General features: G+C 47.1%; 1 protein-coding gene across 1 annotated transcript in view; it reads left to right on the forward strand.

Annotated features, from left to right (window-relative positions):
- Positions 1-21,244, forward strand: part of SHISA6 (shisa family member 6) — a gene marked incomplete at its 5' end in the record, with an annotated part of 262,156 nt that overhangs the window by 102,614 nt on the left and 138,298 nt on the right. Inside the window, one exon of the mRNA XM_002921187.4 lies at positions 20,107-20,202. Within this exon, the coding sequence (XP_002921233.3) occupies positions 20,107-20,202 (96 nt within the window). The remainder of the gene's footprint in view (positions 1-20,106; positions 20,203-21,244) is intronic.

Raw genomic sequence — 21,244 nt, forward strand, 5'->3', positions numbered from 1 at the left:
CTTGAAGCATTCCATAGCTGGGTGACCTTGGGTGAGGGGCATAACCTCTCTGAATCTGGTTTCTCCCTGGTCACAGGGGTACAGCAGTATTGCTGAGGGCGATTAGGGAAGAGGTGGGGGTCAGAGGGTAGGGTTCCTGTTTGCTGAGCACCTCTTTGCCCGGCCTGAGCTCTGCCCCCCAGGATTTCAGTGTGGGGGATGAGGGGATCTAAGTCAGCTTCAGTTAGTGCTCCTCCCCGACTCTCACCCTCCCCAGCCCTGTTCTTTTCCTGACTTTTCTTCAGGCAGACTACCTCCCCATCCAAATACATCAGCACCTCCGGGCAAGAGGCAAGGCACTGGGTTCATTCCTGTTGACCAAGACCAAAGCAGTTTCACAGAACTCTAGCCGTTCTCGGCCATGGCGGAGGGGCTGTGACGGCAAGCTGGGGCTCGGGAAGGAGGAAGCTCAGCCCAGCGGGGTCCACACACCATAGGACCGGCTTCTTGAGCAGCCCCGCACGGATTCCCCATCTCGCCTGTTGCTGTGAACTTGGTCCTCTGGGCGCTCAGAGATGCGTGCGCCCCGTCCAGGCAGGACCCATCAAGTGGGTTGGAAGCAGGCTGCCTGAACCCCGGCTCCATCAGGCGGTGGGAAGGCAGCTGCTTCCAGCTAGCCTGCTTTGGGCTCGCTTCCTTGGTCCGTCTCACTTGCGCGGAGCTGGCTCCCAGAGCTGCTGTTCAGCAGAGGCAAACATCCTCCACGATTATTCTCTTCCCAGTCACCGCGAAAGAGCTTCCTCTCCCCACTTCAGCTGGAACATCTTATTTAAAGTTCACACCCGAAGAGACGAGGGTGTTGATGGCTAATTTCCCCCAAAGGAGAACCAAGAGGCCTCTTCCCTTGGCCGACAGCTGTGGGGTCTGTGTTCATCTGTCTGGTCCCCGCCGGCCCCGACGCTGCCTCTGGGTGGAGGGAGGACGGCCACGGGCGAGCTGCCAACGACAGACACAGCAGCCCCCTGTTCCTTCCAGGAGCGCAAAGCACCAGCTGCCGACTCCCGTACCCAACCCCCCCCCTCCGGTGTCCCCTTGAAGTGGCCCAGCGAGGTCCTGCTGGGGGAGTGTGGGGGGCAGAGAGTTTTCCTTTCCTCTACATGCCATGCAGGAGTGAGGGCTGGAGAGAGAGACCGGGCGGGCTGGTGCAGGGTTCAGCCCCATCACCGGGCCGTGCCGTCGGAAGGGCGGTAGCAAGACATGGAGGCTGACAGGTGAGGGGAGGCTGTGTGTGCATTCTGCATTATGCCTTTCTGGTTGCTCAATTTCACCGTAACTCCCTGCCTTCAGAATGCATCCCGTTTCAAATAGAGAATATTCCCACTTATCAAAGAAATAGCTGCCCATTAAGGAAAGTTTGGAAAACACACAGAAAAGTGTAGAAAATGATTCATCATCCCAGCAGGTTCCTCGGGAACAACCGAGGTATCTCTCCTCTGTCCCCCCATGGCTCCCCCGCCTGCCCCACCTTTTTTTTTTTTTTTTACAAAGGTGTCATACATTATATATTCATTATAAATCTGTTGCTCACTTAATGTCATTTCATGAGCATTTTTCACGGCATTGAAATATTTTTCAAAAAGCAGCAGAGGATGTCTCCGTGGCATCCAGCCTTGGAAGTAACATAATTTATTCAGCCATTTCCCTGTTGATCACATTTAGCTTGATTCTAGTTTTACACTATTATAAATAATACTGTGATGATAATCATTGCACATAAATCCCTGCTGTGTGTGTAATTATTTCCCTTGGATGGATTGCTATTAAGTGGAATTACTAAGTCACAAGGTGTGCGTGTTTGAAGACTTTTATTATGTATCATCATATTGCCCTAAAGAGATACCGTTCCATTTTATGTCTTCTCTTCCGAATTGCCCGCTTATGTCCACATCCTGTTTTTTACCCCTAAGGAAATTCATCTCTTCTTTATTTGTCAGAGCTTTTTTTTATATATGCTGAAAATATTAACTGTTTATTTTTTTTTAAGATTTTCTATTTATCCATGAGAGAGAGGGGGGGAGGGAGAGAGAGAGCATGAGCAGAGGGGAGGAGCCGAGGGAGAGGGAGAAGCAGACTCCCCGCTGAGCAGGGAGCCCAATGCGGGACTCGATTCCAGGACCCTGGAGTGGAAGGCAGACGCTTCACTTACTGAGCCACCCAGGCGCCCCATGAACTGTTTTAAAAAATGTTTAATTACGGTAAAACATGCACAACGTGAAATTTACCGTCTTAGCCCTTTAGGGTTCGCTAGGGTTAGATATATTCACACTGTTGTGCTCCTGTTCTTAGTATCCAACTCCAGAACTTCCCCATCTTACAAAACTGAAACATTGTATCCATTAAGCAGTAACCATGCATTTTCCTTACCCCTTAGTTTCTGGCAGCTAGCACCCTACTTTCTGTGTCTATGAATCCGGTTGCTCTAGACACCTGCTATGAGTGGGATCATGCAGTATTTGCCCCCTTAGGGACTGGCTTATCTCACTCAGCATAAATGGGCTCACGGTTTATCCAGGCTGTACCACGTGTCAGGATTTCCAGCCTTGGGCACCTGGGTGGCTCACTCGGTGAAGCATCTGCCTTCAGCTCAGTTCATGATCCCAGGGTCTGGGATGGAGCCCTGCATCGGGCTCGCTGCTCAGCGGGGAACCTGCTTATCCCTCCCCAACCCCCTCTTTCTCTCTGTCACTATCTCTGCTCTCTCTCTCAAATAAATAAATAAAATCTTAAAAAAAAAAAGAATTTCCAGCCTTTTTGAGGCTGAATAATATCCCATTGTACGACTGTGTTACATTTTGCTTCTCTGTTCATCCGTCAGTGGGCAACTGGGTTGCCTCTAGTTTTGGGCTATGGTGAATAACGCTGCTAGGAATGTGGGTGTGCATTCATGCTAATGTTTGACATACAGAACTCTAAAAATCCTACAAAATCTGACCCGTTATTCCTTCCTTTTATTGCTGGCTTTTCCTTTTTTTGCTCTTACGTTCAGATGTGTCTTGCTCGGCCAGGATGGGGAAGATATTCACAAATCTCTTCTTACACCATCTTAATTCTTCATATTAAATTCTAGATTATCCCTAGAACGTGTTTTGATAAATGGTGTATGTTCTTCTCAGAATGTGTTTGTTTATGAGAAACAGATCAAAATACCTCAAATAAAGGAGAGATTTTCCAACCCCAAAGGGGTGTCTTGTGCTGGGAACTCAGCAGAGAGCCTCTTTTGGGGGCTTCTTTCTCTACAGCAGCCCTCCTCCCTCTGGACCAGAGTTTTCTGCTCATAAATGGTTTGGGAATGCACAGCCTTATGGACTGCGTGTGGCTTTGGGATGTCTTGACCGGGACCCAGCTCCAACTCTGTATGACTTTATGTGTCTGAATACTGGGGAGCATTTCCAGCTCTTAAATATTCTTGAGAGCAAACACCGTTTTTTATTTCTGGCCCAGTCAGCCCTGGCCAGGAAATGGGAGTCATGTGATAGAAGAGAAACAAGGTTTTTCCAGGTGCACCCTTTTTCCAGGAAATTCATGTAGGGCTTCTGATGGGGCGTATGGGCTGGGTGAACAGCCTGATACATCTGGACGAGGCAAAACTGTAGACATCAGTCTTATTTTCCCCAAATAAGTAATCAGTACTCTTTCTCTTGTCCACCGATTTGGATGCCCTCTTTCTCGTAACCTCGATTCTTAACATTTACAAAGATCTTCCTCTTGGGTTTTCCATTCTGTTCCATTTAATTATTCTTAGGTTCGTACTGTACTGTTTTAATGATTGTAGCTTTATCTATTATATGGTATCTGGTGCAAGTTCTCTTTCATTTCAAAATGTCTTGCTTCTCTCATACAATAATTTTTCCCAGGTAGACTTCAGACTCAACGTGTCAGCTTTTTATTTTTTTATTTCAATTTTTTATTTTTTCAGCACATCGGCTTTTTAGTTCCCATATGCATGATTCACATTTGAATTGTTTTCGAACCACAGGTGCATTACTTTGAAGATAATTTGTGTTTTCAAAACATCTTGCGTATGCACTATTTCTACTTATTTTTATTTTTAAAATATTTTTTAAAGATTTTATTTATTTTTTTTAAAGATTGTTTATTTATTTATTTTTGAGAGCGTGAGACAGCATGAACACGAGCAGGGGGGAGAGGCAGAGGGAGAGGGAGAGGCAGACTCCATGCTGAGCAGTTAGCTTGATGTGGGTGGGGCATGATCTCAGAATCCAGGGATCATGACCCGAGCTGAAGGCAGATGCTTAACCAGCTGAGCCACCCAGATGCCCCTTATTTATTAATTTTAGAGAGAGAGTGAATGGGGGGAGGAGCAGAGGGAGACGGACAAGCAGATTCCTTTCTGAGCGCGGAGGTGGACATGGGGCTCGATCCCACGACCCCGAGATCATGACCTTAGCCAAAATCAAGTGTCAGGCCAGGCGTCCCTCTACTTATTTTTAAATAAAGATGAGTTTAATTTAACTTGGAGGCTTTTTTTTGTTTTAAGCTGTCATGGAGCCTAAAAACCAGACCCATCCAAGCAGAGATGGGAGGTTCAAAGTTAATCTCATCCAACACCCTGCTGAGTGAGTGAATAAATGAGTATGTGTTCACGTCCATGAACACGGATTGGATTTTGACACCAAAGGTGTGAAAAGCTGGGATGATTTTATGGGTAATTTAGCGGGAGGCATCCAGGTGGAGGCCAAAGTAGTGGGAGAGGTTTTGGTCGTCCTCTAGCAGGGTCCTGTCCTTTGGTGGTCTCATGACAACTCAGCACTTTCCCGGGTGCACATAAAGCAGGAAGTCCCATGACTCAGATCTTGAGAGTATTAAAATGTGAACACAAACACACCGGCTTTGTTCACTAATTAATTTGTTCATTGATGAGTTAATTAATTAATTAATGAGCACCTGCTGTGTGCCAGGCGCTGTGCTGGCTGCACGGAGGTGGTGGGGGTGGAACTTGGTCCTTGGTGTAGGCACGCTCACCACTAACAGTGTGAGTACTTGAAGACGGACAGGAGCCATGCCGTACGGAGCTCAGCAGTACTGTGCATACTGAGACGTGGGATCGGGTCACAGCCAGCCAGATTCAGGGGTCCTTTTCCCTCTTCATTTTATGGGGGAGAACAGACCACAAGCCACATGTGATCGATCACCTGGGGAGCTTGCTAGATGGTTGCTCAAGCCTGGACTTTTAAACACGATATTATTTCCACTTCTCTCTACTGAGCTCAAATCCTTGACCCCCATGTCCAAATCCCTTGGGTCCAGTTCTCTTGAACATGACCTCTGCTCCCCTTCCCACGGATGCTTCTGCTCATTCCACTTTCTTGCAATATAATCTATCTTTATTTCTCATGGCAGCTCAGTGCTGCTGGCCGACCGCAGGCTTTGGGGTAAAATAATGTTTCCTTCGAATCCTACCTATTTATGTGACTAGCTGTGCAGTTTGGGACAAATTATTTAAAAGGAGGTGGATTTTATTTTTCTTACGTGCCATGCGGGGGTAATGAATACACCCTTTTTGAGGTGGTTTCGAAGATTCCATTAAATGAGATCTTATGTTAAAGCATGCCGTCAAGTGCCCCATCGCACGTGGTGACCATCTTTATTAATAGCTGGCCTTCCTTTTGGATCAGAGGCCCCTAAACCTAGAGATTTATTACACTTCTTCTGGGTTTGGCCTGACTTCACCTTTCAGCGAAAATTATTCTTTTTACTCAACTCGCCCCTTTTGAAGGGGCCGTGGGCCTTCAGCATCTTGTCAACGGTTGCACCAAGTTTATTAGCGGAATAAGTGTCTTCGGGCCAGCTGCTGAGATGAATGTATTCAGCCTCCCTCCTGGCAAGCCCGGTGCTGCTCTGTCTCCCTCATTGCGCACCGGGCGGCCAAAGCAAGCTCACATGCTACCCCTTCATTAGACGCAGAACTTAAGGCTCTGCTCTGATGCCTCTCCTCTCCACAGTCTTTACACCGAATCCCTCCTCTGTCCCTCCTGTGTCGCTCCAAGGGGGTGCGTTCCCTCTGTTTGAAGGAAGCCTGCTGGGCTGTTCATTATCGTGGGGTCAGCTCTCCCAGAGTCCCCTCCTCGATCTCTGCGAGCAGGCTTGCTTGCAGAAGAACAGTGCGGACGGGCCGTGGCATGGAAAGGAAAGAACATTAACTAGACTTGAAGGTAGGAAATGGGGGGCATGAGACTCACCTGCGAAAGTGAGTTTCACAGCTCGTGCTCTCTTCCCAGATCTGTTGGCTCATTCTTCGAATGAGGGGTCTCTATGCTGCCTTGAGGCTTGGATGATCTTTGGGTTGTCAAATTAATTAAGTAGAGGGAGTTGGGGGACTCGAATATGAAGAACAGTTGCCTCCTTTTGGTGTCGGTATAATTGGGCTACGGATGAGAATCCATTTAGTGCAAGGGGTTAAATGCATGGGTTTTTCAAAATGGAGGTCTAATGGAAATCCTAAAATATGGCATATGTACCAATCTTCAGGATAGAGGTCAGTAATTTTTTTAAAGATTTTATTTATTTGTTTGAGAGAGAGCCAAAGTGAGACAGAACACAGAGGGAGAGGGAGAAGGAGACCCACTGTTGAGCATGGAGCCCTGGGTGGGGCTTGATCCCTGGACCCTGGGATCATGACCTGAGCCGAAGGCAGACGCTTCGCCGACTGAGCCACCCTGGCACCCCAAGTCAATGATTTCTTACATGATTATCTATCATCTCTCTACCCACCCATTTCTCCCTGCTCCCTTGTCCACATTAAAACAGAACATTTCCGTCAGCCCGTAAAATTCCCTGTGCCCTTTCCCGGTCTATATTTAACCTCCAGCGCTAACCACTATTCTGACTGCTGTCACCATCTGGTGGCTTTGTCTGCTCTTTTGGAATCTTTGTCAAAAGAACTTGGTCTTGGTCTTCATATGCGTGCAATTCTCCTGCATGTACTCTCCTATATCTGCCTTTTCATCTCACGTCCTATCTGTGAGAGCTATCTGTGTGTTACACTTGCCAGTGGCTCCCGCCTTATATAGCATTTGTTTCACGAATATTCTACAGTATATTCAAACTCCATTTGTTGAGCGTTCTGAATACTTGATTTTTTTTTTATCACCCTTTTAAGTAAATTTGCAGTAGGCATCCTTTCGCGTCTCTGCTGGTGGACATATATTCTCCCCCTCTTGGGTAAATACCCACATATGGAACTGTCAAGGTGTAGTGCAGGAATGTTTTACCTTGGGAAGAAACTACCAAAAAGTTCTTCAAGGGGCTTGATCATTTTCCATCCCCACCAGCAGTATGTGGGAATTTTACTTGCCCCACAGCCTCAGCGACATTTGGTATGGCCGGTCTTTTGAACTTGAGCCCCTCTGGTGGGTGTTTAGTAGTGGCTTATTGTGGTCAAAAGTGTTTTTTTAAAAACCATAGAAAACTTGTATTTTGAGCCCCGGGTCATCCCCCAATGAGGTGGGCGTTTAGGAGCAAGATCTGTCAACGCTCTGAGACTCCATTTCTTCCCCTATAAAATTGTGGGAAATGGGCAGTGATTGGCACGGGAGGCATGGGGTCAAGGGAGACTGTTCCGTGTAGCTCTCAGAGGGTCTGGAGGGGTTGAAGTGTGAGTGAGGCTGTTGAGACAGAAGGCGGTGGTTGAGAAGGAAGGGGATGATTTCAGCAGCTAAGTCCTGGAGAAGAGGGAGGGGCATGGACGTTCACATGTCATTTCACTCACTTTACCAGCAAGGAAGACAGAGAAAGAGGGGATGGGTGTGATCTCCTGTCAACGAGAGAGTTCCTTTCCTACTGCTCCCATTTCTCCTTGGAGTATGAGGCAAGGGCAAGTTGGAGGGTATGGAGGGCAGGGGTGGGAGCTTCCAGGAGCCAGGAGAAACCCGGGAAGGATGTCCGGGAAGTGGAAGGCTGAACATTGCAGAGAAGGGGAGCAGAATTGCCAAAGCGTTGAGGTGCCGTCTGAGGACTGGGGTCATTCATTCTAAGAGATACTGGTAATGATAATAGCAAACATAGAGCACTTACCGTATTCCAAGGACGGTTCTAGACTCTTTACGTGATGCTCTAAGTATTAATTAACTCGATTATCACAAAACCCTCGTTTAGTACTGTTATTTAGTCTTATTTTACAGATGGGGAAACGGGGGCTCAGAGAGGTCAAATAATTTGCCTAAAGTCTCCCAGAGACAAAATGGCAGCTGGTCGGCTCTCTTTGCTGGTGGTTTTGCTGGGTGAGCACCGTGTGGGGTCCATAAGGATGGACCATGGCCCCTGAATGGGCTAGGGAGGGAAGAAGTCCCAGGATGGTGATGGATGGCCTATCCATTGGAGTCTGGCAGGAAACAGATGGCCCTCTTAAAAAGGGTAATTTGAGAGCAGTTTAGCAAAAGCTTCATTAAAAGGAAGGAGATAGGGTTTAAGGAACCCTTAAGGAGGGGTGCAGTGTTTTGGACAAGTCACAGCAGCAGAGCAGTCCACTGCAGGGCTGAGGGGACAAGGGGAGCAGGGATGGAACGAGGAGGGAGTGCTCTGTGGAGAGGAACTTCTGCAGCCGGTCCATGGAGGGACCTGAGTATCCTCTCGCACTCCTCCTGCTCTCCTCTCCCAGGGCTGCCTCCCCCTGGCCAACACTTCATGCAATTCATAGAGGTCAGAGGGAGGCCCTGCCCCCTCCAAGTTCAAACTCCAGCCTTGGGGACCCCCACAGAAGGAGCAGGGCCTGCGGGGAAGGTACTTAGCCAGGCGGTCCTGAGGAGGGTCCTACTCTGTCCCCTTCCCCCCCCCCACCCACTGCAGATCAATGGAGAAGACCAAGTGTCTGAGAGCAGAGGGCAGGGTAGGGTAGCAGAGGGCCGGACCTGCCTCTGACAGGGGTCCTCTGGCTCCCCCTCCCCCCGAAAATCTGGCAAGAGAGGAGACTGGAGACTGATCAGAGTAAATCAAGCTCTCAGTGAGGCAACCCCCTCTCCCCATCGTGCCCATGACAATCATGGTGGTCCTGGGTCTTTCCCTGGGACCCAGAGCGGGCAATCTTGCTTCGCTCGCAGAAGGAAACATCTGAGCAGAGTCGCACATGACATTAATTCCATAAACTCTGAGGCTATGCTAATGCCCTGTGCTTAATGTTCACTATTTTGTTTCTCATCTTCTATTTTGCCAAACATGGCAACTGAGAGCTAACCCCAGATCAGTGTGAAAAAGCCCCAGATTTGAATATGAACGTTCTCAGAGATAAAGTCATAGTCTACAAATTAAATTGCCTTCCTGTTAAGGGTGAAAGCATGACAAAAGATGACAGCCCTTAAAATTCTTCCATCTCCCATTTTTAAAAAAAATTTTTATTTAGTTGTCTTAGAAGGGTCTCTCTTAGGTGTTTTGGGAGAGGTAGGACCCTTGGAGCAGCTGCTGGAAGCATGGCTCTCCCAGAAGCTTGGTAGCATGAAAGGAACCCCCAGTCTGCACGTGACAGAGAATTTAGGCTCTGTCCTAAGTCACAGGCTAGCCCCTCTGTGATTATGTATATTCAACCTCTCTGGGGCTGTTTATTCATCTGCAAAATGGAGATAATATTTTCCTCAAGTATTTCCCTCTAGATAATAAAAGGTGTTCATTGCCAATGTCTCCGTGGAAAGGCACCCAGGGAAATTATATAAGATGGTAGAGGTTTTCAGCATTCTTTCGTTCATCCCCACCCGTTTGGATGCTCTCATAGGAGCCTCAGTGGGTTGGGTTTTTTTCCTTTTTTGCAAAAGATGAGGGGAGGCAAGAAACAGGAGGAAAGGAGGTCTCAGGCGCCCTGTGCCCTGGGGCTACCCCACTGTATGTCTGCAAGGCGATAACAAGAGGGGATTTGACCAATTCACAGATTCCTACCTTGACTCCTGTCCTAATGTCCTCAGACTTGGGGGCCAAGGAAAGTCTTCCCTAGCTGTGGTGACGCCTCCATCCTTGTCTCCACTCACATTCTCTCTTCAGGACTCTTGGCCAGGGTCCGGCTCTCAGGAATGAGCCTGAACTGAAACGGGGATCGCAGTTAGTGGCGGGGATTTGGTTAGACTCCGGGCATCTTTCCAAGGGGATTACAGCCAGCTCATCTGAGGAGAAAATAAATGGCACACTGGGGTCCCCTGAAATAGAAACCAACCTCTGCACCGTTTCCTGGGGCACGGGGGAGGCTGTGGGCTGCCTGGTGCATTAGGGAAGGCTCTGCTGTGGGAAGATGCAGAGTGTGGTCACAGCCAGCAGCTGGTGACCTTGGGCTGTCTGTGTTCCCTCCCCAGCTCCAGTTTCCTCGTCTGCAAATATCGAGGCTAGAGAAGGTACCCTTGAGAAGTCCTTCAGTTGGAACATTCCCTGATTCTATCTTACTGGCCAGGAGGTGGGGGGGAAGGAGGAGGGTTTAGCCCTCCCCAAATCTCTGAAGATTAATGTCACCATCGAGTAATCCTCTCTCTCTTGTCCCCTTGGTAAATAATTAGGATACACTGGAGGTGTGGTTTTCAGACTTTTATTTTTGAGCCGTATAATGCTTTCTGAAACCAGAAATCGTACCCCGAAGCCTGTGCGAGTTACAGAAGACCACAGCAGAACTGCGCTCTGGCAGTGGATAAGGTTGACCTAGAGTTTGCCCTTGACCACAGCTGGAGATCTTTATAGAGGACATCTTCTTCCTCTTCTTGTTTGTTTGTTCGTTTTGGTTTCAAACGCAAAGTATGAGTTTTCTTAAATCCAAACCAACAAAACTGAGGGTTCAGGGACATTAATTTGAATTGAGAAGGGGATTGGTTTAGGAATGACTTTCTGGAGGATTGGCCCCAAGTGGGATGGTTATCAAGATGTATTCGAGGTTATGCTCCCCACCCCACCCTGCCTGTGACCCTGATCTCTCTGATGGCAGCCTCTCTGCTTTCCTCGAGCAGAATGATAGGATGAAGAGCGCCATCTTGAAAGTCAAGAGTTGAAGGTTGGGTATCCAAAAACCATCGACCTGTGTGACCTTGAGAATGCCTCTGCTTATCCTCTCTGGGTTCCTGTTTCCTTCTGTGTCACGGAAGTGTTGGTTCAGTGTGGGATTGCTGACCCTGAGCCCTCACAGCTGGGGACACATGGCCTCAACCATCCCCAGGTCACCCAGCTACCAAGTCTGCAGAGGGGAGACGCCAGAGGGCAGATCCGTGGCATTGTCAGATTATTCACCAACAGCCCTGCTAATTGCACAGACTCTGGAGGAGACAGTCCCCATGCGCTTGTGAGAGCAAGCACTAGAATTGACACATAAAATAAAACATTCCCAGTAGCTGCTCTCGAGAGAGTTTTAGACTAGTAAATAGTCACTGTCAGTGCAAAACGCAATTAGACCTGGCCTGCTCCCCCCCTCCGTTTACCTTGGTGGAGCGAGCTCAGAGCAGCCTTGTTCCCTTAGCAAAACATGACTGCATGGAGGAATCCTGGCCCTCCCAGCTCCCAGCCCCCTCCCCTTTGTAGAGATATGGGTGTGAGCTCTTGGGAACCCCAAGGAGCTTTGGGGTTTCTCTGGGAAAGAGCCCTTAAGCAAGATAGCAAAGGCCAGGCGCTGTCCAGCTTCTTTTGCTCTTAGCTCTTTCTGGGCCGAGGTCAGCTTGGGGCAGATGCAGAGTAAGCAGACCCCACGGAGTTCCCTGCGTGGAAAAGAGGAAAGACGGTAGTCTTGATGAGAATAGCAACTCCCATTTATTGAGGCTTATTGGTGTAGAGTATTAGGCAAAACGATCTATACCCGGGATCTCATCTAATCCTCGCCACCCTCCTGCCAGGTGGGTATTAGAATCCGTGTTTGATAAATGCCTTGTCATTTACACAAGGAGAAGTGGCTCCTCTCACTTCCTGGCCCTTGTACTGCTTTTGATAAAATGACATTTATTAGAGTTTTTTTTTTCCCCACATCAAGAAGTACAAAGACAAAAACAAAGACTGGCCCATGATCCCACTCCCTAATCCCAGATGAACTCGGTAAATAGTACAAAAATAAAAAAATAACACATAGACGTGTGTAGAAAGTTCAGACAGTTAGAGAAAGTAATAAAACTCCAAGGCGAGCACCTCCCTTCCTTCCTCCCAGGACCTCTCCCCAAAGGAAAGGACCTTTTAGTAGTGTGTGAGCGTAATTATTTGCAGAAAAAAAAATACCGTTCGTAGCAACCGTCCTGCTCGCAGTGGGTCTGTACATACCCTCTCTGTATTGTTTTCATTCTTGTTCGTGTAAAAAGGATCCCACTGAAACATTGCTGTGCACCTTGCTTTTTTTTTTTTTTTTTTAATTTGGTCTTCGAGATCTTCCCACATCTGCACATATGGTCCGACCTCATTCATGGATGCTGGGTTTCTTAGCTGCCCATTGCCAGAAACTACTGCAGTCAATGCCACACTGTCTGGCCTGGTTCCTATATTACAGGAAGATTCGAAGGCACATATGTAGGGCAGATTCCTAGCAGGGAGAGGCCAGGTCAAAGGGTTGTCCTTCAAATAGACACCACTAATTTCTGCTCTCCACCAGCCGCAATGAGAGAGCCCATCCTTCTGGCCCTGGGTGTCATGGAAGGCTTAAGTTCTGCCAAATTGATTAGGCTTTTTTTTTTTTTAAGATTTATTTATTTACTTGAGAGAGAGAAAGAGTATGGGGAGGGGAGGGGGCAGTGGGAGAAGGAGAGAGAGAATCTCAAGCAGATTCCCTGAGCGTGGAGCCTGACGCGGGGCTCGATCTCACGACCCTGAGATCATGACCCAAGCCGAAACCAAGAGTCGGGGATGCTTAACTGACTGAGCCACCCACGTGCCCCAAAATCGATTCGTTTTTTAGAAAGATCCTTTCAATTTTGACTTGCATTTCCTTAATTGTGGCTCAAGGTTAATCGTATTTTTTACATATCCACTGGCCTTCCAAAAAAACCTTTTCTTTTTTCCCCGGGGGATGTAATTACCTATTCCTATATCCCCTGTGCACTTTTTTTAGGGTTTTTTTTTTTAATATTATTATTGGTATGAATGAGCATTGTGGAGTTAGACAAAGAGAAAGGTCCTTTCTCACGTGTACTGAACATATTTTCCCTGGGTTTACCATGTGTTTTGATTTCTGTCTCTGTCACATTTTTCCACCGAGAAGTTCAGCAGGGAAGTGGCTGCATAGCAGGGCCCTCGTACCATTTCGGCTTTTCAGAGACCAGCTCCCAGTCTGTTCTGAGTACATGCTGTGCATTTCAAGCAGGCTCTAAAGATGGCGAGCTGCTGCTCTGACCACGGAAGCTACTTTTGGTTTTATTTCATCACCATAATGTACTTTTATCACCCCCTTTGCGTATCAGATTTTCCAGGGCAAATCCGGTACCACTTAACTTTCTTGCTGTCAGTAAAGCCAATTGGTTAAATGTTACAAATGTGTAATCTGATTTACTGATCTTTTCTTAATGAATTTGGGGATTTGGGTACCACTTAAAGATTATAAATAAATAGGTCTGTGATTTTCGAAATTCTATAGGGTTACTTCTTGCTTGATGGATTTTGTCATTGGGCGCCTCACCCCTCCCCCAAGAAGAACTCGAGGGTACTTTAGTCTCTGAGTTCTTAAAACTGAAGACCCTTTGTTTCCTTTATTGTTGAGGGACAATTTGGTGGTGAATACAATATTTAGGTTACAGTTTCTTAACTAAAAACTAGCCGTCCATCCATTTCTCCATCTGTCCATCTCTCCATCCATCCGTCTATCCATCCATCTATCCATCTATCTGCCTATCCCTCTGTCCATCTATGCATCCCTCCCTCCCTCCCTCTACCTATCCATCCATCCATCCATCCATCCATCCATCATCCATGCATTCATCTATCATCTAATAAAATAAAGAATTATTTAACAGTGAATGATATCCCCAGCCATCCAGCATAGAAAATAAAACACCAGAGCACCTCACCTACCCTTCCTTTCTCAATTACATTTCACTCCCTACCTCTGGAAGTATTTGTTTTGAAGTATTTATCATTTCCCTGACTCTCTTTGTACTTGTATGAACACTACATTTGCACGTCTCCTGAAACAATATAGAGTATTGCATTTCCTGTTCCATAACTCTCTCTAGGTGATGGCATCCTGTTTTTCCTTGCTTTGCTCAATATACTCAGCATTATAATGGACCGTCCTCCATGTTGTACTTAGAGCTCTGGTTCATTCCATTTGGACTGTCGTATAAGATTACATCATGGAAGTATGGCACTATTTATCACTTGTTTTCTTGGTAGGAATATAGAGCCCCTCATTTGTCTTTGTTGCAAACAATACTCATAGGAACATGCTCGAGCATATCTCCTTATGCGCATGTGTGAGGGTTTACGTACCTGAAGGGGGAATTGCTGTTTCTACCATATATCCGTCTTCCAGTTTCCAAAGCGTTTGTACCAATTTACACTCCCAGCGGAAACGTGCAAACGTTCTCATTCCTGCTTACCTGTGTCCATAGTGTCAGGCATTTTCACTCTCCCCAGTCTGCTGGGTATGAAATGATATCTCATTATGGCTTTAATTTGAATTTCCCTGATTACTTGTGAGATTGAACACCACTTCATGTGAATCGGCCCTTCCGGTCGTCTTCTCCGCTGTGATTTGCCAGTTCATCTCCTTGGCCGCCGTTTTCTGTCGTGTTCTTCTATCTGCTCATTAATTTGAAGTTCTTTGTGGGCCTTGGATAGGAATCTAAGTATATGTTATTCTAGCCTTTGACTTACAGTTTCGTGATGGCTTTTGACGCCTCCTGGTTTAACAACGCTCACTCGTTGCCTCTTTACTCTGTGCCTTTTGCTCCTCGTGTTAAAATCCTTCCCCACTTTGAGACCATGAACGGATTACCCACCATTCTTTTCTGGCAGATTTAAGGTTCAATTTTTCACTTAGGTCGTTAGCCCCCTTTGAACTGATTTTTCTGTATATCTTCTTTCTTTCTTTCTTTCTTTCTTTCTTTCTTTCTTTCTTTCTTTCTTCTTTCTTTCTTTCTTTTTTTCTTTCTTTCTCTTTTTTTGTATTTCGGTATGTGTATTTTCCCCAGTTGTTCTAAGTAGGTCTGTGAAATGAAAAGTCTGATATTTTCTCCCCCCGTGGAACTTTTTTCCTCTTCTTCTTTCTTTTCGTGGTTTTCAATGAGTTTTGGAGGAATGGAATCAAAATATCTGTACTCAAAAATATTAGTGAGTTTCACATTATTCTCAGTGCCTTCTGGAAAGTCTCCAAATCCTTCAAAATGTTGCTTTGCTTCCCCCCCACACACACACTTTTTTAAGTGTTTTACAAAGAAAGCATTTTCCTTTATTTTTACAGATTATTTATTTATTTACTTACTTACTTCCTTTATATTATTAAAAGGCATTTCACCAGAGTGTATCTAGATTTTGGTCCCTTCTAAGGCACTGAAGTCTTTCCATCTGCTCAGGAAAAAAAAAAAGAAATCTATTAACTTTTAATCATTGCTTCTGAATTGTCCCTTCTGTGTTTCTTCTGGGAATACTGTTGGAAATTGATGGAAATGCCCAGAATCGTCCTCTCTGTCTCTTCTCTCTCATCATCGCCGTCTCTTTGTCCTCTTCCCCACCAAGTGTCCATCACATCCCTCTCAGTTGGGATTTACTATGCTGATTTCCTTCAGGATGCACTCTGTTGGCTGTATTTGCAAACCCAGGCTGTATTTGCAAACCATCCTGGTCAGTGTCTTTCCCTCCCTTGACTGTTGATCTAATTTCACAGATGCAAACCGCTCTTACATCTTACCTGAAATCACCATTCAAATATTACCTCCATTCCCCGTCCTATTTCTTCCAGCAAATGTCTTTTACAGAGAAACTTGCCCTGTAGTCACTTGGAGTCGCTGCCTCGCCAGAGCCCCCAGCCTTGAGTTGACTCCAGGAACTGAGCCTCAGACCTCTCTTTAGCTCTCAGTGCCTCCTGCTGGGGGACCTGTTGAACTTGAACCTCATTGCTGGCCCTGTGACTTTGGACTTCCGGATGCTGGTGACGGTGAGAGAGCAGTGGCAGAATTAAGGGTAAAGCATCCCCCCAGGTGCTGCTTTGCACAGTTGGGGTTCAACAGGTGGTTGGACAGGTTGGAAGGATGTTCTCGCTTACCTCTGCTGGGAGCTCGGCTGGACGTGTGGCTCTTCCCTTGGAAATGCTCTATCTCTTGGGCGGAGCACTGTTTGGCTGCCGGACAGAGAAGGGCATAATTCTTTGTGTTATATCTAAAGAATTCTGAGATACCCCTTCATAGCACACAACTCTCCAACTGCCGGACTGCACGCATCGCCGGGGCAGAGAGGAGACATAGACTCCCTCTGTTCGCCCCATCCACCTGCTCAGGGCTTTGCTTTTACCGATCGTTCTCGTCACGCTGCCCTTGCTCCTGCTACACCCTTCCTCTGGCGGGAACAGAGAATGTGAGTCCTTCTGGACCTTGACCTCTTAGCATTGGCCCTCGATCCAGCTCAAGAGGGACCTGTCGGTCGTTCTTACACAGTGGTTCATAAAGTATGGTCCCTGGACCTGGGGCCCTCAGCGGCATCACTTAGCAACTTGTCAGACGTGGAACTTCCCTCCAACCTAGTACATCAGGAATTCTGGGCTGGGGCCCATCCGTCCGGTGAGCTCCCAAGGGAGGAGCTGAAGCTCTCACCCTGCCTTCTCCCACTCAGCATCACAGGCAGCTTTCCCAACACGAGCATCCTGAGAGATGCCTTTGAAAAATGTCGGTGCTCCCTGGACAGGCGGTGCTCATTGACAGGTCCCTAGACTTGGTGTTCATGCTTCCTTTTCATGCCACGTAACTCAGTATTTTCCAAGCCGATTTGACCATAGCATTCTTTATTCCGGCCACCTGCTCTTGGATCTTGACCCGTTGGCGTATCTTACCTTAACCCAACTCAGAACCTCACTGTGGGGTGAGGTGGCTTGCATCAGAGTTGTACAAAGATGGCAGGGCTTGGGGATTTACCGCTGACTAGCTCCGGGAACTTGGGGAACGTGACTTTTTCACAAGGCTCTTGTGGGGAGGACACGGAGCGAGGTGTGCATGATGGAAGGGACATGCGGTTTAGAGTGAGAGCAACTGGAAGCTACCATTGGCTCGGTCATCTTCCCTGGCTTCCATTTTTCCAGCGGTAAATGGGGGCATCGTAATGTAATAGACAACATGTGTATGCAGTCGTGATTAAAATTGTAAGCTAATAGTCTATGAAAAATCTCTGTAAACTGCATTATGCTACAAAATGTTTGCTACTCTGATGTCAAAACAAAACAAAACCAAAAAAAAAAAAAAAACCACCCGAAACCAACCCTTAGGCCGTGTGTTCAGAGGCTCTGTCTGTCTGCCTGGCACATAGTAGGTGATCAGAAAGCCGGCGTTGCTCGTTAAACTAAGCAGAGCCCCGAGGCCCTAGGGCAATGCTCGTCCCGAGGGACCTTGTTCCAGCTGACAGATAAGAATCATTTTCTAAGTAGCACGGGCCCTGTTTCTGCTCCATCTTCCTTGGTATTGATTTGTTTATCAAAAATTTTATTTATAAAAGAGCACAAAAATAAACCAGCCCCAATTCCGCAGGAAGCATTGCAGGTTCCGAATTAATGAGGTCCAAATTTATGACAGTTCTGAACTGTGACTTCCTTCTCCTGCCCTGCCATTGTTGGGGGTGGGGTGGGGAGAGAGTGACCGTGTTACAGGACAGGGGTCCCTCTCTCCCTGCAACGCACCCCTCCACACACCCCTTCCCCTGACCCCTTCATCCCTGATGGAGATGTATTTCTCCAGGTGCTAGAGGCGGCTTCTGGAGCTGTGACATGGCTCAGGATACGGGCAGCCGCCTCTTAGCTCCAATAATTCTGTTCTGCCACATTCTGGGTCTGCACCATGGTAGTTTATAGCCAGAGAGCTCCTCGTGGAAGGCTGTGCACCCGGAGGAATGAGTGTCTCTTCCAGGGTGGAGGGCATGACAGAAATGGTGACAGCATTCTCTCAAGTTCCTTGTGTGCGAGGACAGCGGTTCTCAGAGCTTGGTCCCTGGAACCAACAGCGTCAGCATCACTGGGTGACTTGATAGAAATGCAAAATCTTGAGCTCTGGTCCCAGATCTCCTGAATCAGAAATTCTGGGAGTGGGGCCGGCAGTCCGTTTAAACATGCCCTCCTGGTTTTTCCGATGCACACTCAGCTTTGACGACTCGATGTGGGAGAAGAAGGAAGGAACTGGGAGGGAAGGAAGGGAGGAGGTCTCTGGAAGGCATAACGTATTAGATCATGGGTGGTGTCAAGCATTTGGACCCCAAGGGTACAACAAATGTTCCTTGAACCCACCTGGATAAACTGAACCTAGGTTCTCTCTCCATTTACCCTAGGACAATGGTTCTGTTTCCTGCTGGTACATTAGAATCAGCTAGAGAGTTCTTAAAAATATCATTGCCTAAGCTCAGACCCTCATCAACAGAATCAGAATCCCTGGAGTTGTGTCTGGACTTTTGCATTTTTCAAAGCTTCTAGGTGGTTCCAGTATGCACCTGTGTTTGAGATGTACCAATGCAGAGGGCGCCCTGTTAAGAAAAGATGTGATTTGGGTTGTCTTTATGTTTACCATACATTTCTTTTTCACTAGCAATTTATTTTACTTATTTATATTATTAAAAAGACATACTTACTAAAGGAAAAAAAACTTGGAAAATATGGAAGCATTGAAAGGAGAGAAGAAATAGACGCGAGTTCTAATTATCTGAAGGCGGTTGGCACTGTTTTCACTGCAAGTGAATGTGTTTTCTTTCAATTTTTTTTTTTTTAATACTCTGGTTTGACTTCTTTACAGCGTTGTGGTCATATATAATATAGCATTTCCCATCCACTTTTTTTTTTTTTAAAGAGGGAGAGAGAGGGGGCAGAAGGGGAGAGAGAGAGAGAGAATCTCAAGCAGTCTCCACGCCCAGCGCAGAGCCCGACGCAGGGCTCGATCTCACGACCCTGAGAATCATGACCTGAGCCAAAACCAAGAGTCAGACTGCATGACCCAGGCGCCCCATTTTCTGTCCACTTTCTAACTTAACCTTACATCTTGGGTAATTCTGCACGCTGGCTTACTTTTAAGTAGTTTTTAATGCACTCTTGGAGCAACAGGACAAAAATACGGCTTTTCTCCATTTTCCTATGTCTATGCCTCAGGATGGCATTTAGGGAGCCCTTTTTGCTTTACCGTACCTGTATTTCAGGAGCATTGTGAAATCCCATTTCAATGTCAGAGGCTGAATATTACTCTCTTTCTCTTTGAATTTCTTCTCCCAGGGCCCTTGGCCACTCTCACCTTTCCCCAGACCAGCCCCACGGGTAGATGGCTACATGAGGCTGACAAGGGAAAGATCTTACTGCAGAAAGTCAAGAGGGGAAAGCAGTAAATATTTTCCCGGTGTTTCACCATCACCATTCCACCCGCCCGCTTTGGCTGACACTGGATCTCTCCTAAGCCACGAGGCTGTCGGTCTGTAGGATGTGGTGGGATTCATAAACTGGCCTATAGACAGGGCAGTGCCAGCCGGGCAGAGCCCGGCCTCCATGCTCTGGAAAGAAAGAACACAAATGAGTGAGGCAAGCTGGAAGAAGCCGGGACAACGGACAGGATGTGGGGGCAAATATACCGATGTTCTGGTACGCTTGGTCAGAAATGCCAAAATCAAGCCACGTGTACCCTTTTCCCCTCTGCTTTCTATGTATCCTTTCCAGAACTTTCGTCTTTGTTGTGCAATTACATATATATATATGCACGTATATATACACACGTATGTGTATATATACTTGATATATATACTTTTTATATAGACAGTATATATATTTGTAATATATATTATATGATATGTGTTTATAAAATAACCTATATATTTTTTTTCTTGACGGCTTCCACCGCCTGCCTTAGCTGCCGGCTTGCCACAGATGTCCTCACTCCGGCCTGGTGAGCGGGATCTGCAGTGGTCGCCTTATTGTGCTGCTATGAGTCTTCTAGATAACTCTGCCCCGTCTTCTTGCAGGACATCATGGGAAGGAGGCTTACGGAAGTGGAGGACCGGATCTCCATAACTTCATCTCCTCTGGATTTGTCACGTTAGGAAGAGGACACACGAAGGGTACAGTGGAAACCATTTTTTACTAACACACGCAGGGTGCCTAGGGAGCCCCGCTCTGAAACGCGAAGATGATTCGGAGGCCAGAGGCTTGGCCGGGACAGGGAGAGAAGCAAGGGGTGGTGGTGCTACGGCGGCCGGTCCCGGTGACATACGTGGCTTCTGACAGGTCGCAGGTGGGACGTTAGAGGGCCATAGACTTGCCAGAGACATCCCTCCTGCCCCCGCCACCCCCTGGCGAGGAACGGGACCCAGAGGCCAGGGCCCCCTGCGGGAGGGACCACAGGCAGCGTGGTGGGAAACCCTGCCCATGGACGGGGCACCATTTGCAAAGGGTGTGTGTTCTCCTCTCGGCTCTTACCCCTTTTCCGTTTGAAAGCCACATTTTATAAACCGATGTCAACGTTCTATACCGTGGGTTTCGGAGCCAGCGTGCATGTTCGAGAGTTTCAGGGTCCTAAGTGTGTCTATGTGAACTCTCTGTGGCGTGGACCCAAAGGTAGAGGTTACGCAGACCTTGAAGCCTCAAGACGAACGCTCACGTGGCCTTTCTGCTGAGTTGCTTTATGCCCTAGCTGACAGCTTGCAGAACATCTGTGCGGGGTGGTATGGAATCCTCGATTCTGTCTTTTGTTCAAACAGAGTCCTCCTAGTGTTGTGAGCATTCTGTCATTTCAAGAGTAACTGGATCCCCGACTCCTCTGATTACCTTCCTAACACCTGTGTACTGTTATAGACCAACTGTGAATTCTGTTGTAGGGAACCTGTATCCCTGTCTGCCTCTGAAATATGTGTCTGTGTTAAGTGTGAGCGACCAAGGAACTTGGCAATGTTTTCTTACATTCCATGCAACTACTTTTTAAATTCCCTGTGTGATGTTTGTTCATCCTACAGAGAAAAAAAATATACCTATATCTATATATGTATCCGTGTATGTATTTTCTGTTGTGTCTCTTTGTGTCTAAATAAAGTTTATTGAGGATACAGGTGGCATTTGTGGCTGCTCAAAGTTGCAGAATCAAACTGGGACCAGAAGGGGGGTTGG

This window comes from Ailuropoda melanoleuca, chromosome 17 (assembly GCF_002007445.2).
Source record: "Ailuropoda melanoleuca isolate Jingjing chromosome 17, ASM200744v2, whole genome shotgun sequence".
In the NCBI taxonomy this organism is placed as follows: Eukaryota; Metazoa; Chordata; class Mammalia; order Carnivora; family Ursidae; genus Ailuropoda; species Ailuropoda melanoleuca.